General features: G+C 39.1%; 2 gene segments (V, D, J or C); both read left to right on the plus strand.

Annotated features, from left to right (window-relative positions):
• The first annotated feature begins 13,239 nt into the window (after positions 1-13,239).
• Positions 13,240-13,786, plus strand: LOC130088346 (T cell receptor alpha variable 10-like). The segment is given in 2 exon segments: positions 13,240-13,305; positions 13,431-13,786. Coding segments are annotated over 2 exon segments (369 nt in total).
• A 1,656-nt stretch (positions 13,787-15,442) lies between these two features.
• Positions 15,443-16,085, plus strand: LOC130088343 (immunoglobulin kappa chain variable 12-41-like). The segment is given in 2 exon segments: positions 15,443-15,542; positions 15,653-16,085. Coding segments are annotated over 2 exon segments (435 nt in total).
• Positions 16,086-18,557: the final 2,472 nt, after the last annotated feature.

Genomic DNA, 18,557 nt, shown 5'->3' on the forward strand with positions numbered 1-18,557 from the left:
TTCGATGATTTAGTGCGAGCTGGGTTTTTTTTTAGGACTTTTTCTTTTGTTGGGACTTTTGCATGGCTTTGTTGTGAATTATGTGAAGAGGTTGCTGTTTCGTTCTCGATTCTGCAATGTTTCGGTCTCCCACGTGTGTGTGGCGAGCTGTACCGCCGGGAACGGTGCAAAAAAAAAAAAAAACCATAAATAAATAAAGAAGCGTTGACAAAAAAATATGACGTCGAAGCGTCGACGTCATCGACGCGCCGCTACAGGCCTACTTGGCTTACTCTGGCTATTCTCTGCTGTCTCAGACGACGATGTTTGGCCCGTTTTAGCCACCGTAGCTTCTTCGAAAGGGAGGGGTGAGCAGTGGGCTGAGCCCTTAGTGCAACTCGCAACCGAATCGCTAGATGTCGCCAAAAATACACACTGCACCTTTAAAATATTGTCTGAACCCTGGTTTATTGAATACTTTTATCAAGCATGTAGCGATCTCACTGTATTTGATTACAGTACAAAACACTTGTTGCATGATAGACATTGCATTTGTGTGCAAATAAAAGCAAATATTTTCAATCCTTAAACCTAATAATAAACTTCAGTAAAAGATCTAAATATTTAATATGGCCGTATGAACCTCATTGGTGCAATTACTATCAAGTCCACTAGGAGTCTCATTCAACCTGATATAAAGACATATTTATCAGAGGAAGTGGGACAGGTTTCTGTTTCTCAGAGAACACTGAGAGAGTGTGTAATGTGTATTTGATTCTGTGCATCACTGAGAGCTCCAGCACTGAAGCTTCAACATGACATTTACAGTGTGTTTCATTTATTTCACAGCACTGCCATTCTTGAGCTCAGGTACAGAATCATTCATTTATGTATTTTCATATGGCTGTAGACTTTCTCATTGTTTTTAATGCACTTTTCGGTCTCTTTCAAACAGGGGAATCACTGAGTGACAAAGTTCATCAAACACAGAAAGATCTGCTGGTTAAAACTCATGAACCTGTTACACTCACCTGCTCTCACACAATACAAAGCTATTACATGATATTATGGTATGAGCAGCTGAAGGGTGATACGGCTCTAAATCTCATTGGATATGTACGTTACAAGAATCCAACCACTGAAAGTAAATACACAAATCAGTTCAAGATTGCAGGAGACGGTGCAACAGACTCTACTCTTGATTTCAAGCTGAATGTATCTGGGACTTCTGTTATGTATTGTGCCGCCAGTGAAGCACAGTGTTAGAGATCATTCAGTCTTCATACAAAAACCATCTGCTATTACCACAAACCAAAGCTGTAGGGCCTTCCGTTAAACTATTGACAATTTACAGTACATGTCAGGGGGGTAAATAAAAAAACTTACCAAATATAATTTTGTTTTATTTTGGTTATATGTATTAAAGGTGCAATGTGTAATATTTCTGAGGATCTATTGACAAATGCAACATAAGATCCATAACTATGTGTTCAGTGGTGTATAAAGACCTTACTCAATGAACCGTTATGTTTTTATTACCTTAGAATGAGACATTTATATCTACATAACCGTGGGCACCCCCTTCTATGAAGGTTGACATATTGTGACGTCATGTTTCTACCGTAGCCGACAGCGAACACACAGCGCTACAGAGCGCGTTTCGTCACTACCTTGAAAGAGAAGCCGCAGAAAGCTAGAAGCTAGACATAAACACCGTGAGTAGTGACTTTTCCCTTGTCAGTGGTGTAAAATATGTAGTTGGATTGTTTCATGTAACTTAGTTCTTCTCCCTCGCTGTGTTGTGGCTTTGACAATCAGCTGATTAGTACTATTGACCGTAAAACAGTAACGTTACCGAAGTCACCAACCCGTCGATCGCGGTCGACAAGTCGATCTTGGAAGCATTTTAAGTCGATTGTGAAGAGTTTTCAAAACCAGAGAAAAAAAACAATATTTTTATTCATTATTATTTATTAATTTGTGTAGTAAATGGTGTCTAGGGGATGCGGAGCGCACGCTGTTACAATCAAGGTCATTTTTTCCACGCGCACCTTTGCGCTCATGCGGACGCGTCGAGTTTAAACAATGCTTTACGCTTTAACCAGCTCAGCCACAGCCCTACAGCATAACAGCTCATATTAGCCAGCTAAACTTTTATACCCTGTTAGAAAAAATATGTAGTTGGATAGTTTCATGTGGTTCTTCTCCCTCGCTGTATTATGGGTTTGCTATGTGGGGAGAAATGTGCTGGTTATGTTCGTGAGACAATCAGCTGATTACTATTATTATATATTAAGACCCTTTATAATGGACTGTGGTACAGAAACTTGGCTTTAGGGCTGGGGTAAACGATTATTAATTAAACGATTAGTCTGTCGATTATTTTATCGATTAGTCGACTAATCTAACGACTAATTGAACGATTCTTTTTTGTAACATGGAAATTGCAGGAGTGCACATTCAATGCACAACAATTTTGATCTGGTTCTTACAGAGTATCTACACTGTAAAATGTTTGGTAGGCTACTCAAATGAGCCCTATCACACTTGGATGTGGTGCTCTCACGCACACTTGCACACACACGCAAGGTCTCTCGCTCTCTCCCTCTCTGCCGCGCGCTACACGGTTTGGAGCTCGCGAGCTCTAGATTCCGGGAGATTTTAACTAATTTGCGGGCATCAGGGAGCCGCTATTAATATGCGGGAGACTTGGGATGTCAACTCCATTTGACAAAGAGCGCAAATAACGACACCTTTACGTTTGAGACTAAATTTGAAGTATTCCCGTACCTTCGATGATTTAGTGCGAGCTGGGTTTTTTTTTAGGACTTTTTCTTTTGTTGGGACTTTTGCATGGCTTTGTTGTGAATTATGTGAAGAGGTTGCTGTTTCGTTCTCGATTCTGCAATGTTTCGGTCTCCCACGTGTGTGTGGCGAGCTGTACCGCCGGGAACGGTGCAAAAAAAAAAAAAAACCATAAATAAATAAAGAAGCGTTGACAAAAAAATATGACGTCGAAGCGTCGACGTCATCGACGCGCCGCTACAGGCCTACTTGGCTTACTCTGGCTATTCTCTGCTGTCTCAGACGACGATGTTTGTCCCGTTTTAGCCACCGTAGCTTCTTCGAAAGGGAGGGGTGAGCAGTGGGCTGAGCCCTTAGTGCAACTCGCAACCGAATCGCTAGATGTCGCCAAAAATACACACTGCACCTTTAAAATATTGTCTGAACCCTGGTTTATTGAATACTTTTATCAAGCATGTAGCGATCTCACTGTATTTGATTACAGTACAAAACACTTGTTGCATGATAGACATTGCATTTGTGTGCAAATAAAAGCAAATATTTTCAATCCTTAAACCTAATAATAAACTTCAGTAAAAGATCTAAATATTTAATATGGCCGTATGAACCTCATTGGTGCAATTACTATCAAGTCCACTAGGAGTCTCATTCAACCTGATATAAAGACATATTTATCAGAGGAAGTGGGACAGGTTTCTGTTTCTCAGAGAACACTGAGAGAGTGTGTAATGTGTATTTGATTCTGTGCATCACTGAGAGCTCCAGCACTGAAGCTTCAACATGACATTTACAGTGTGTTTCATTTATTTCACAGCACTGCCATTCTTGAGCTCAGGTACAGAATCATTCATTTATGTATTTTCATATGGCTGTAGACTTTCTCATTGTTTTTAATGCACTTTTCGGTCTCTTTCAAACAGGGGAATCACTGAGTGACAAAGTTCATCAAACACAGACAGATCTGCTGGTTAAAACTCATGAACCTGTTACACTCACCTGCTCTCACACAATACAAAGCTATTACATGATATTATGGTATGAGCAGCTGAAGGGTGATACGGCTCTAAATCTCATTGGATATGTACGTTACAAGAATCCAACCACTGAAAGTAAATACACAAATCAGTTCAAGATTGCAGGAGACGGTGCAACAGACTCTACTCTTGATTTCAAGCTGAATGTATCTGGGACTTCTGTTATGTATTGTGCCGCCAGTGAAGCACAGTGTTAGAGATCATTCAGTCTTCATACAAAAACCATCTGCTATTACCACAAACCAAAGCTGTAGGGCCTTCCGTTAAACTATTGACAATTTACAGTACATGTCAGGGGGGTAAATAAAAAAACTTACCAAATATAATTTTGTTTTATTTTGGTTATATGCAGGCCACACTAAATGGGGAATGTTTTACCAAACCCTCAGCATATTAAAATACATTTTATGTACAAATTATTTTTTGTTATACCCTCACAAATGTTCAGTACTGCAGTATAAAAGCCCATTGGAAAAATAGCAAATCAAAATTTCTGAAAATCTAGAGTGAAAGATACAAACTATTTCAATATTTTCTCAAAATATTTTCTGAGAATGATTTATATAGATTTTACAGTGAAATTAAAGTCGGCATGAAATCAAATTTGACAAATCTTCTTTTTATATGTAATATTGTAGTGTTTATAATTATAAATGATTTATCTGTGCACTTCATTATTTTTTTTAAAATTCATGTACCCCTTTAATCTTTAATCAAATACATTACCCCTTCCCTCCCCCTCGAAAACAACCACTCTTCTCTTTCGGGCACGTGCCATGGCGAAAGGGTGCGGCCAGACCCGATGAGGGTGCGGCTATCGGTGCAACGCCTCTCAGAGAACCTGTCAGTGTTCAAGTTCAAGCGAATCTTGGTTCGCGAGAGGCTCGTATAAATATGGGCTGATTCCTGCCTGAAAATTTAGCTGCTCGTCCTTGTTCTCGTCGCCGGGCTCCTCAATAAAAAATCCTTCATGGGAGGGTAACGGTGGGGAGTCCGGTGAAGAGAAATCCCCCACAACTGAATGTAAACTGGCATTCAAATCTGCCTCCACTTTGTTTGCAACGCCCAATCTCCAACGATCCAATCAATTCCCGAAGGACGAAATCAAGCCCCGCCCTACATTTTTTTCTAATTTCAGAAGCCGTTTCACTCGGATATAAGTCACAACAAGGAAAAAATGACAATCTCAACTTCCGTTTCATGCCGACTTTAAAGTTTATCAGTTATCAGTTAAATTGAACGTAAGTCAGGTATAAGGATGTGATTTGACCAGTATTATTATTGTAATAATATACAAAATTCAAAGTTAAAGTGCACTGTTGGACACTGTTATGAGAAATTAAACATCAAAGCCATTTAATTCACATATCTAATCCAAACATTACTGCATATAAACTTGTTTGATTTAAAACACTGATTGGATGTTCTAATGAAAAAAAAATTCATGTGACTTTAAAAAGTATGCTAATTTTTACTGGTACAAACGAAATATCTAATTACTATATATTTCATTATTTTTACCTAATTGTTAGTACATATGAATAAAAAAACTTTAGTGCAACATTCCAGCAGTTAAAAAACACTGTTGTATTACTATCAAGTCCACTAGGAGTCTCTTTTCAACCTGATATAAAGACATATTTATCAGAGGAAGTGGGACAGGTTTCTGTTTCTCAGAGAACACTGAGAGAGTGTGTAATGTGTATTTGATTCTGTGCATCACTGAGAGCTCCAGCACTGAAGCTTCAACATGACATTTACAGTGTGTTTCATTTATTTCACAGCACTGCCATTCTTGACCTCAGGTACTGAATCAGTCATTTATGTATTTTTATATGGCTCTAGACTTTCTGATTGTTTTTAATGCACTTTTCCGTCTCTTCCAAACAGGGGAATCACTGAGTGACAAAGTTCATCAAACACAGAAAGATCTGCTGGTTAAAACTCATGAACCTGTTACACTCACCTGCTCTCACACAATACCAAACTATTACACGATATTATGGTATGAGCACCTGAAGGGTGATACGGCTCTAAATCTCATTGGATATGTTTATTACAAGAGTCCAACCACTGAAAGTAAATACACAAATCAGTTTAAGATTGCAGGAGACGGTGCAATAGACTCTACTCTTGATTTCAAGCTGAATGTATCTGGGCCTTCTGTTATGTATTATTGTGCCGCCAGTAAAGCACAGTGTTAGAGATCATTCAGTCTTCATACAAAAACCATCTGTTATAACCACCAACCAAAGCTGTAGGGCCTTCCGTTAAACTATTGACAAATTACAGTACATTCGGGGAGGTGATTTAAAAAAAATGTTTTTGTTATATGCAGGCCACATTAAAACAGCATGGGGAACCTTTTACCAAACCTTCAGCATTTTAAGGTACATTTTATGTATAGATTTTTTTGTTCTACTGTACCTTAACAAATATACCATAGGAAAGCCCATTAAGCGAAAAAAAAAAAAAGCAAATACATTTTAAAAACTATGAAGACAAAGTTGAAGACAAAAAAAAACATTTTTAATGTGTGAAAATGATTTATACAATTTTTTATAGTTATTTTATAGTTAATATTTAGGTTGTTTAATTTAAGTAATATATTTTATAATTTTGAAATTTTATTTTATTACAGATGGACAAAATTACGGTTCACAAAAATGACAGTTTTTTTCTGTGATGCAGGTATAAGCACTGTTGGATATATTTTTTTTTTACAAATTAAATTAATTTGTCATGAAAAAAAAAAGTTTGGCTTCAATCATGTAACCTTCAAAAGTGCTTTAATGTTTACTGGTACAATCGAAATATCTAATCACTATATTGCATTGTTTTGACTTAATTGTTAGTATATGAAAAAAAAACTTTAGTGCAACATTCCAACAGTGAAGAAAGACCACTGTTGCATTAGGCTACTATTAAAACCAGTAGGAGTCTATATACTAGACATAATTAAATATTTATCATATGTTTTTATGGGGTGCAATGAAGTCATACACTCACCTAAAGGATTATTAGGAACACCTGTTCAATATCTCATTAATGCAATTATCTAATCAACCAATCACATGGCAGTTGCTTCAATGCATTTAGGGATGTGGTCCTGGTCAAGACAATCTCCTGAACTCCAAACTGTATGTCAGAATGGGAAAGAAACGTGATTTAAGCAATTTTTAGCATGGCATGGTTGTTGGTGCCAGACGGGCCGGTCTGAGTATTTCACAATCTGCTCAGTTACTGGGATTTTCACGCACAACCGTGACTGGGATTTTCACTAGAGGAAATGACTAGCAGTTTGAGCACCATTTTCTCTAGTACATTAGATATTGTTGCACCAATTAGATCAAAAAAGGTTAGAGAGAAAACTAAAGCACCATGGTACAACAGTGCTACGCATGCTATCAAGAGAGAAACTCGTAACCTAGAGCGTAAATGGAAACAAACTAATTTAGAGGTCTTTAGAATTGCGTGGAAAGACAGTATGTCACGTTATAAAAAAGCTCTAAAAGCAGCCAGGGCTGAGCATCTCCGCAAACTAATAGAAAATAACCAAAATAATCCAAGGTTTTTATTTAACACCGTGGCTAGACTAACAAATAAACAGACATCACCCGAGCAAATTATTCCGTTACAGTATAGCTGTAATGATTTTATGAACTACTTCAATGAGAAAATAGAAAGCATCCGAAACACAATTGTAAATGTACAATCCTCTATGGTGTCTTATGATTCAGCCTCAATTATCGCCCCTCAAGAACAACTACACCGCTTTACAACTATAGGACAGGAAGAGCTAAATAAACTTATCATTGCATCTAAACCAACAACATGTTTATTAGATCCAATACCAACTAAATTTCTGAAAGAAGTGTTACCTGTAGTGGAAGAGCCTCTTCTTAATATTATTAACTCGTCTTTATCTTTAGGTCATGTTCCAAAAATATTCAAGCTGGCAGTAATAAAACCTCTCATTAAGAAACCGCAATTAGATCCAAATAACTTAGCAAATTACAGACCGATTTCAAATCTTCCATTTATGTCTAAAATACTAGAAAAGACTGTGTCCGCTCAATTGTGCTCTTTCATGCAAGAAAATGGGATATATGAAAAATTTCAGTCAGGATTCAGACCGCATCATAGCACAGAAACTGCGCTAGTTAAAATTACAAATGATTTACTTTTAGCTTCTGACCAAGGCTGCATCTCAATCTTAGTTCTACTCGATCTTAGCGCTGCGTTTGACACTGTCGATCATAAAATACTCTTGGATCGACTACAAATCTACACTGGTGTTCAGGGACAGGCATTAAGCTGGTTCAGATCGTATTTATCAGACCGTTACCATTTTGTTTGTTTAAATGGGGAAAAATCGAAGATAACGTCAGTAGACTATGGAGTGCCGCAAGGATCGGTGTTAGGCCCTCTGCTATTCTCAATATATATGCTGCCACTTGGTAATATTATAAGAAAACATGGAATTAATTTCCACTGTTATGCTGATGACACTCAATTATATATTTCATCACGACCAGATGAAAAAACTAACTCATCAAAATTGACAGAGTGTCTTAAAGATATAAAATGCTGGATGACGCATAATTTCCTGCTACTAAATCCAGATAAAACGGAGGTGTTACTTGTTGGTCCAAAAAACTATCCACAAAACCACTTACAATACAACTTTAATATAGAAGGATGTCCTGTTACTTTATCCTCTATGGTAAAAGACCTGGGAGTTATACTAGACCACAACTTGTCTTTCGAAAATCATATTTCATATGTTACAAGAACAGCCTTTTTCCATCTTAGAAACATTGCTAAATTACGTAACATGCTATCTGTTTCCGATGCAGAAAAGTTAGTTCATGCATTCATGACCTCGAGACTAGATTACTGTAATGCTTTATTAGCCGGTTGTCCTGCATCCTCAATAAACAAGCTACAGTTAGTGCAAAATGCAGCCGCTAGAGTTCTTACTAGGTCAAGAAAATATGATCATATAACACCAATTTTATCATCTCTACACTGGTTACCTATCAAGTTCCGTATCAATTACAAAGTACTACTACTGACCTATAAAGCCCTAAATGGTTTAGCTCCTGTGTATTTAATGGACCTTCTATCGCCCTACAATCCATCGCGTTCTTTAAGATCACTAAATTCGAGGCTTCTAGTCATTCCTAGGATATCTAAGTCCACTAAAGGAGGGAGGGCGTTCTCACATTTAGCTCCTAAACTCTGGAATAGCCTTCCTGATATTGTTCGAGGCTCTGACTCGCTGTCCCAGTTTAAAACTAGATTAAAGACGCATCTCTTTAGCCAAGCATTTACATAATGCTTACCTTTTATAATACTGCTGAATCAGATCAAATGCATTTAATACTATAAAACTTGAAGAGACTGTAGGTTATCTGTATAGGTTGCATAGTATTTCAGCCCATTCTCATCCCTAGGCGTCATGAAACTGACGCCTTGGGAATCATTTTGACCATGCTTCAATATTCGACGCTTTAGGCACCCTTTAGCGTCAGTTACATGACGCGATCCTAGGGCGTCATCTTGCTGACGCTTTACCTTTAACGTCAGTTAGATGACGCTATCTAATCCTAACCCTACCCCAGACCTAAACCTACCCGCGTCATCTAACTGACGCTTAGGTAAAGCGTCAGTTAGATGACGCCCTAGGATCGCGTCATGTAACTGACGCTAAAGGGTGCCTAAAGCGTCGAATATTGAAGCATGGTCAAAATTGTCATTTTAGTGACGCCTTGGGGTGAGAATGCGTTGAGTATTTGCAGTCATTACGTTCCTGTGTATATTGCGTGAATGACGGGTGGTTGGGCAGATATTGTGTTGCGGTAGGTAGTATGCCATACGGAACCGTTGTCCACTGAAACTGCCCATTCACGCACCAGTGGGGCTCGACAGCCTTAGTCAACGGGTTGGCGCGTATGGTTGGGTTGCGGAGAGATTGTGGTTAGGTCTCAGCAGCAGGAGGGACGTAGAGGTCAGTAAGCTGGGCTGAGTTGAGTGGGGGACGGAGGGGGGTGATTTTGGGACGCAAGAGTCACGGTCTTCATGTTTTGTCATTTACGCCTGTGTTATGGAAATCATCATTATGAACAGCAGCTACGCTAATTATTTTCCCTTTGCTTTTCTGCTGTTATCTCGGGATGCGAGTCCCGAGAAAATGGCGTTCGTCAGCTCCAGTTTGTATCCAGCCTCTCACGGAGACTTCAGATGCTCCAATCACAAAGCCTATGAAGTGACGACTCAACACGGGCGACATGGACTCTCTATGGTGGACGGCACTGATCCTCAACAACTCGTCTTAAGACCGGCGTGCATACTTGGACTTCCAAAAAATACTCTAAATGTTCCGATCCAATCTGACTTGTAATGCTGCCCGAATCATGCACTGTTCCTTCGTTGGCCAGAGGAGAACTGGCCCCCCGACTGAGCCTGGTTTCTCCCAAGGTTTTTTTCTCCATTCTGTCACCTGATGGAGTTTTGGTTCCTTTGCCACTGTTGCCTTGGCTTTTGGCTTGCTTAGTTGGGGACATTTAATATTCAATAATATTATTGATCTGCCTTACTTAAGGTGGACGTTGACGCAATATCTTTTAGAAACAAACTTTGTTATATTGTTTTCATGTTATCACTGTGAAGCGCTTTGATACAATCTGTATTGTAAAAAGCGCTATATAAATAAAGGTGACTTGACTTGACTTGACAACCATTTCTAGGGTTTACAAAGAATGGTGTGAAAAGGGAAAAACATCCAGTATGCGGCAGTCCTGTGGGTGAAAATGCCTTGTTGATGCTAGAGGTCAGAGGAGAATGGGCCGACTGATTCAAGCTGATAGAAGAGCAACTTTGACTGAAATAACCACTCGTTACAACCGAGGTATGCAGCAAAGCATTTGTGAAGCCACAACACGCACAACCTTGAGGCGGATGGGCTACAACAGCAGAAGACCCCACCGGGTACCACTCATCTCCACTACAAATAGGAAAAAGAGGCTACAATTTGCAAGAGCTCACCAAAATTGGACAGTTGAAGACTGGAATGAGTCTCGATTTCTGTCAAGACAATCAGATGGTAGAGTCAGAATTTGGCGTAAACAGAATGAGAACATGGATCCATCATGCCTTGTTACCGCTGTGCAGGCTGGTGGTGGTGGTGTAATGGTGTGGGGGATGTTTCTTGGCACACTTTAGGCTCCTTAGTGCCAATTGGGCATCGTTTAAATGCCACGGCCTACCTGAGCATTGTTTCTGACCATGTCCATCCCTTTATGGCCACCATGTACCCATCCTCTGATGGCTACTTCCAGCAGGATAATGCACCATGTCACAAAGCTCGAATCATTTCAAATTGGTTTCTTGAACATGACAATGAGTTCACTGTACTAAAATGGCCCTCACTGTACTAAAATGGCCCTCACAGTCACCAGATCTCAACCCAATAGAGCATATTTGGGATGTGGTGGAACGGGAGCTTCGTGCCCTGGATGTGCATCCCACAAATCTCCATCAACTGCAAGATGCTATCCTATCAATATGGGCCAACATTTCTAAAGAATCCTTTCAGCACCTTGTTGAATCAATGCCACGTAGAATTAAGGCATTAAGGTGGGGGACTTACAGAATACACACAGAATTCAACCCCAGGGGTGGCCAGGTGGTTTGCCGAGGGAAAGACACATGCTCAGGAGGCTTATAGTGGAAATACACATGTGGGGGTCACCAGTGGGGAACCATGCACATGGAGGCACCTAGCCAATGCGAAAGCAGACGCAGGCATAGACTCTGGTGTTGATGTCAACAGTGCTGGAGGAACTCAGGGCTTTTCGGGGAAACTCACCTGAGGAAATATCACACACATCCAGTCTGAGGACTGGAGTGGCAAGCGAAGACACCTGAGAGCAAGCGAAGACACCTGAGCAGATCCAGTACCGTTTAGTTGAAGCGAGTACACGAGAGGTTTCTGGCTCCACTCGGAGATTGTAGAATCTGGCGAGTGTGTTGGGTGTCGCCCAGCCTGCAGATGTCTGTTAGCGAGGCGCCATGCGCTAGAGCCCAAGAGGAAGCCACACTTCGAGAGGAGTGGGCCACGACGTAACTCGTAGTGACTACGAAAGGGAACAGTAGTGACACACCAAACAGTACTTGAGACACCAAACCCCCTCATGGGGAAAAAAGCTGTATTTACAACTGTGACAATGAGCACTTATCCGAATCAACTCTTTTAAAGACATCCAAGAGTTTTACACACCTCTCTGTTATTGTAGGGGCAACGACTTTACATTTCCTATACACCTAAATATGATGCTGGACAAAACGAACTGTGATTGGTTGCTCTACATGTCAGTCAGTCGGCCTCTGGGTCTTGCCCAATGAAAGCTGCGATGGAGTCCAGATCTTCTGAAGGCTTCATGAGATTACAGTGTCAGAGAAACAATCACTCATGACTGTTTAGATTCATCTCTCCACAACTGAATATCAACATGAGAGTTTTCAGCATAATTACTGTTACACTAATCAATCTCTCTGGTAAGGTTGTATTGTTAACCAGATCCATGTAGTAAAACACTTTTATCTGATTTTTTTTCTTTGTTTACAGGCTTTTCTTACAGTTATAATGTCGACCAGTCTCCACCTGACGTGATCAGGAAACCAGAAGAAACAGCGAGACTGCAGTGTTTACACAGTGTGACCAGTTACAATCAAATCAACTGGTACAGACAAACCCAGGACCAAGGGTTCACACTGATGGGACATTTATACTTAACAACACTGAACAAAGAAACAGATTTCACAAACAAAATAGAAATGTCTGGGAATGGAAAAAGCAATGGATCTTTGACCATTAAAAGTCTCTCGTCTAATGACAGCGCAGTGTATTTCTGTGCTGCATATTACACAGTGTTTCAGATCCCTGCAGTTCATTACAAAAACATCTCTTTGATTAAAAAAACTACTGTCTTAATCCACACCTGCTTCTGTGGTATTCATTTCAGACTGCCTGTTTTTAATTAGCAAACAATTCAGTTTCTGAAGCTTTGCTTTAAGTGATTCACAGTGAAGAATAAATCTTGTAAAATATACAAAAGGATGTCATAACTACCCAAACTCTATAATCCAGCAAGCATCAAGCAAACTATGAAGCACTGAACAAACCTTGGCTTGGTGAACACAAGTTATGCCGTCTTTTCAACAGGTGGCGCTGTTTCACAACACATCCACTCAAGAGGAGGGACATCGGACCTGTGAAAGAGGTTCAGATTCACTTCAGATGAATTTGCAACAAATCGAGTAAGACGGATAAAAAAAGCTATAACTTATAGCCCTAAGTATTTTTTTCTCTCTATATAAGTTTTGATAACGTATAAGTAAGCTGTGTTCTAAGAACCCTGTAAGAACTTGATAATGATGAGAAATCCAGTTCTATTCTCATATTTGCTCTGTTGGCATTTTGGTAAGTACATTTAAATGCTTCTTTTTGGACACAGATTTCTGTGTACTCTTGTAACATTATTTGGTGAAGTCTTTTTCTTCAATGCACAATGCAGTAATATTGTGATTGTATCTTCATCTGTTTAGCAGGCCATTGGTTCAGCAGTGTTGACCAAAAGCCTGCTGCGGTCATTGTGAGTCCTGGAGCGTCCTGCACTCTCTCCTGTTCCCACAGTATCTCCAACTACAACACCATACTGTGGTACTACCAGCGTGGGCAAAACATGCACATTATTGGATATTCCTTTCATTCGACCCCCAATCTGGAGAACGCAGCAGATAAAAAATATGATCTGAAAGGAGATGCCAAGAGTTCTGTGACCCTGACAATCTCAGAGCTCACGCTGAATGAAAGCGCAGTCTATTTCTGTGCAGCAAGTGCACACAGTGCTCTAGGGCCCCCATGAGCCCTACGAAAAGCCTATCATCTTTTGTGCATCTTTCATTAACAGTTCAAGCACTTGAGCTGGTTTCCATGAGAGGTTCATGACAACTTACCATGAGCTTGTTTTCACTGATAGACATTGTGATTCGGGTTCAGCATGTTCAGAGAAGAGACGTGCTGTAATCTGGTGGCCTGTGTGAATTGGCCTTTATTAGTAAAAGTTATTTTAAGGCCCTGACTGAGTCTGGTTTCCACTATACTATACACTATACTGTCACCTGAGGGAGTTTTGGTTCATTGCCACTGTCGCCTTTGTCTTGCTCAGTTAGGGATTTAAAAGACAATTACTATTCAGTAATGTAATCGCTTTGACAGCACTGACACTGTCAAATCAGACAAATCTTGAACTGACTGGATAAATTGTATTTTGTAGAGCTTGTTTACAGTTGAAATTGGTTCATAACTGATAAGTTTTGCAAAATGAATACTGTAGTTTTCCCCATTTATTACTGTGAAGCTGCGAAAAAAAAAGTGATTCGTAATAATGATAATATGAGAAAGACCTCCACGAACTCCAAAATTATATATATTACTGTATAATCTACAAGTCAGTGATTTCAACTTGTAAAAAAACAAAAAACAAACAAACAACCGTTTAATATGGATGCACGATATATTGTTCTCGGACACTTTATGTTAATTTTTAATGTTATGATCATAGGCCCGATAAGATAATTTGGCTTATATATTAAAGTAATGGATTTTTTACTTCAGCTGAGACACTTCAGATGCTCACTGTTCGCCACGATGGTTCTCAATCGATTAAAATATGATTGGAATTACTTAAAAAAGGAAAAATATAGTTAAGTGCAACATGTGAAAATGAATGAATGAATGAAAGTCTGTCACATGGGCTGCATTAACTCATAATGAGAAAATAATTATAATTGTGTGCTTGGGACATGGAATTAATGGTGAGAGTTTTGTTTTTGTAATCAAGCTCTCACAAATTATATAACATTTTGAATTTAGATTTATCGGCCAATATATCAGTTATCGGCTTTCAAATATAAAGAAAAAGAATTATTGGTTATTGATATCAGCCAAAATATTCATATCGGTGCATCCTTACTGTTTAATGACCTAGTTCCCAGTGTACTCCACTATCCATCATCCTGAAATGAGCTCTACCAATCAGAGGAGTCACTGGCAGAAGCAGAATTTGCAACAAAATAGCTCAGCAGCAACAACAACAACAAACATAAACACAACAACAACAAACAACAACAACAAACATAACAAACACAACAACAACAACAAACATAACAAACAACAACATATTTTTCTGATGAATTTGCAAATGGTGCAATTAAGCCAGTCTCCCTGCACACTTACACTACTTATATATTTGTACATAATATCTGAATATTTTGCAATACAATTAAAATATTGATTTGTATATTAAGAATCAAGACTTTTCTGATTCAATCAGGTCATTCAAATGTTTCAGAAGAACAGTAGTTCATTCCCTTAATATATATATATATATATATATATATATATATATATATATATTTTTTATCCTGACCAAAAATGTTTAATCTTGAAACGGGTTGATTTGATTCATGCCTTAGTACTTTTATTTGAAGAATTTTCTATTGAGAAAACTTGTCCTGCCCTTTTCAACATGACATCACTTCCTGTCTCTAGTCCTGCTGCTTTACTGAAGACCTCAGTAGTGTTCATGGCATGAGCATCATCCAACATGATTAGATTTGTATTTAAAATCATCTTCTTCCTGAGCTGGTTTACAGGTATCTTGATTTTAGTGAAATTATAAATACAATTGCAGATTATTATATAAAGGCTACAAAGACATCAAACTGCATGAGTATTTGTCTAACAATATTTGATGGCTTCTCAGGTTTCCTGATCTGTGAGAAGGTGCACCAGTCCCCTTCAGATGTGCTGTGTGAACCCAAGAAGTCTGTAGAGCTGACCTGCAAACATAACATTAATAACTATGACACAATTTTGTGGTATAAGAGGTCCTATGGAGATTCTAGCCTGAAACTCATCGGCTATGCACGATATAGCAACTTAAAAGACTTTGAGGAATCGTATAAGGATTATTTCAGTTTAACTGGAAATGGAGAAGAACAAGTTACTTTAAAGATTCTTGAAGCAAGACCAGACGAGGACAGTGCAGAGTATTTCTGTGCAGCGTCGTATGCACAATGCCACAAAAATCCTCTCTTCCATGACAAAAACTGCTCTCTTATCTTCATGCATCATGATACACCTGCGTGAAACCACGTGCGCGAGTTCTAGAAAACATCATTCAACACAATCAGCTACCATGGAGTGAAAACACATTTAAATGAATATAATTTAAATTGTAACTAATTTTGGTAGTTACATCTATAATTAAACTGTTATCCCACATCAATAGCAGCAAACGTTTGGCAATACAACATAAACACAATAAGTGCATTGTATCTAACTATTATTTTCAATGCAAGTTCCTTGTAGACAGCGACACCTATATAGTGTGAACAAAAAGAAAAACCCCTAAATGACGGCAGCCGTCTGTGTGGTCATTGTGGTGGTTTGTGATGTCATTTCCTGTCTACACGAAATGAGCTCAATGCATCTCAGTGCAGTCGAGGACTCAACATGATGTCTCGCCTCTCCATCCAAATTGTGACGGCGCTTTTGCTAACAGGTGTCATATTTATATATACATATCAGTGTTTAGTTTCAGATTTCAATTTTACAATTTAAGAAAAAAAAAACATGAATTGATTTTAAAACGTTTCTGTAACGATCAAGTTGTTCTCTCTGTCCAGTCCCGGCTGTGTGTAAGGATGTGGATCAGACTCCAGCTGCAGTGTTGAGTCAGCCTGACAGTCTGGTTGAACTGAAATGCAGTCATTCCATCAAGAGCTACGACACTATATTATGGTACCAGCGCTCTGGTGGAGACACGCAACTGAAACTTGTGGCTTATATGTACTATAAAACACCAAAGACTGAGGATCCGTTTACAAATGACTTTAATGTATCAGGTGATGGTGAAAACTCTGCTTCACTTCATATACAATGTAGCAAACAAGCCCAAGTCACGGGCATGTATTACTGCGCTGCCAGTGTCACACAGTGCTGCAGGAGTTCAGCCCTCTTTACAATTACCTTCCTCTGGGTTTACAACACCTGCACAGACCAGCTCGGCCTCACACACTTCTGCTCATCATACCTCACAACAGATCATTGTGCTTATTACTGGGGTGTATGAGCAGGAGGTTCATTGTAGATTAGAACGTTACTCTAAATGATAAGATAATGACGATTGTCTTGTTATGGGAGTCAATAGGTGTCTTGAATTCAGGATTTATAAAGGAATATAAGATTAATATAGGTAAACTGATTATCAACTACGTCATCGGTTCATAATTTGTGGGATTATATTGGATTCTTCTTCAGTCATACTGGAAGTGTTACGGGCTTCATCTTGAATTGATCCCATCTTTCACTCTATTAGTGAAAGCCCTGCAGAATATTAAAAAAATGTTGTAACGAGGTTCGTTGTTGTGGGAAGGAGGCGGCGGGAACTGGCGAACAATCAACAAGTTTAATAACATAAAATAAAACAAAATACAGCGTTTTTAGTCATTCTCACGGATCCGTGTGAAAAGGGATCATTTTGACATTGTTGTCTGTGCGCAAAAAAACACAAAAGTAAAATCTTTTCCATTTTTAATAGAGATGCACCAATTGATCGGCTGGTGACCGGAATTGGCCGATTTTCATGTGATCGACCATGACTGGCGACCGGCCGGTCAGTCTGACATATGCCGATTTGATTTATGCCGGTCAAAATGCACTCGGGCGGCGCATGATTAACATCGTGCAACATCAGCATCACACGTGCACACGGAACACACATGTAGGAAACCTTGTTACGGCCATTTCACACCGCAAGCGTGAGCTGTGCGCATTTTTTTCGGCGTGCATGTTAATCAACGAGTGCATTCCCACCGGGAGTAGGAGCCTTCGACGTGAGCGTCGAGCAGGAGCGTCGCGTGAGCAGCAGTGAAGCGGTTTCGGCGCCGAGTCTATTTATGCTACACTGCTCACGCTCAATTAAAGTGAAAGCACACTTTTGATGGACAAAATAAATATGATTTCACACAAAAAGTGCCCAAAATGCACAGAATTTGCATGTCTAGTGTGTTTTAACAAGAACAGAAATCAGAAATTAAAATGAAGACTCTTTATAGAAAATATTTCTAGGTCAAACTCAATGAAAATCGGAATCGGCCTAGAAAATTGTAATCGGTGCATCTCTAGTTTTTAATACATCATTGTACTCTGAGCCTGAAATTCAGTGATGAAATATCACTTAATTATCCTACATAATGCATTATTACATTATTATAGACATGAATATACACTTATGTCACTATATTTGGAGCAAATTCGAACTTTACTAATGAGGAGCACCAATTTAATGCATTAATATTCACTGCTCTTTATAGACAGAATCCATCAACACACGTTGTTTGTAGGAGGTGCACATTACCCATCACCCATTGCAGTATGGAATAATCCACTTTAAAATGTCACATGCTGAATCTCCTCCTCCCTTTTAAGTGCACTCACATCTGGTCTTTGACATACATACAACATGACAGGATCTGTTGTTTCTTCAACCACCGTGATTTGTTTAATAGGTAATGCTATAAGACGTTTAGTCCTTTACATTTAAATCCGACTGCACTTTACTGTTATCTTTAAATTGTTAATTTTACACTGTTTACGCTGAAAGT

This window comes from Rhinichthys klamathensis, unplaced genomic scaffold, assembly GCF_029890125.1.
Source record: "Rhinichthys klamathensis goyatoka isolate OS25496 unplaced genomic scaffold, OSU_Roscu_1.1 h1tg000117l_1, whole genome shotgun sequence".
In the NCBI taxonomy this organism is placed as follows: Eukaryota; Metazoa; Chordata; class Actinopteri; order Cypriniformes; family Leuciscidae; genus Rhinichthys; species Rhinichthys klamathensis.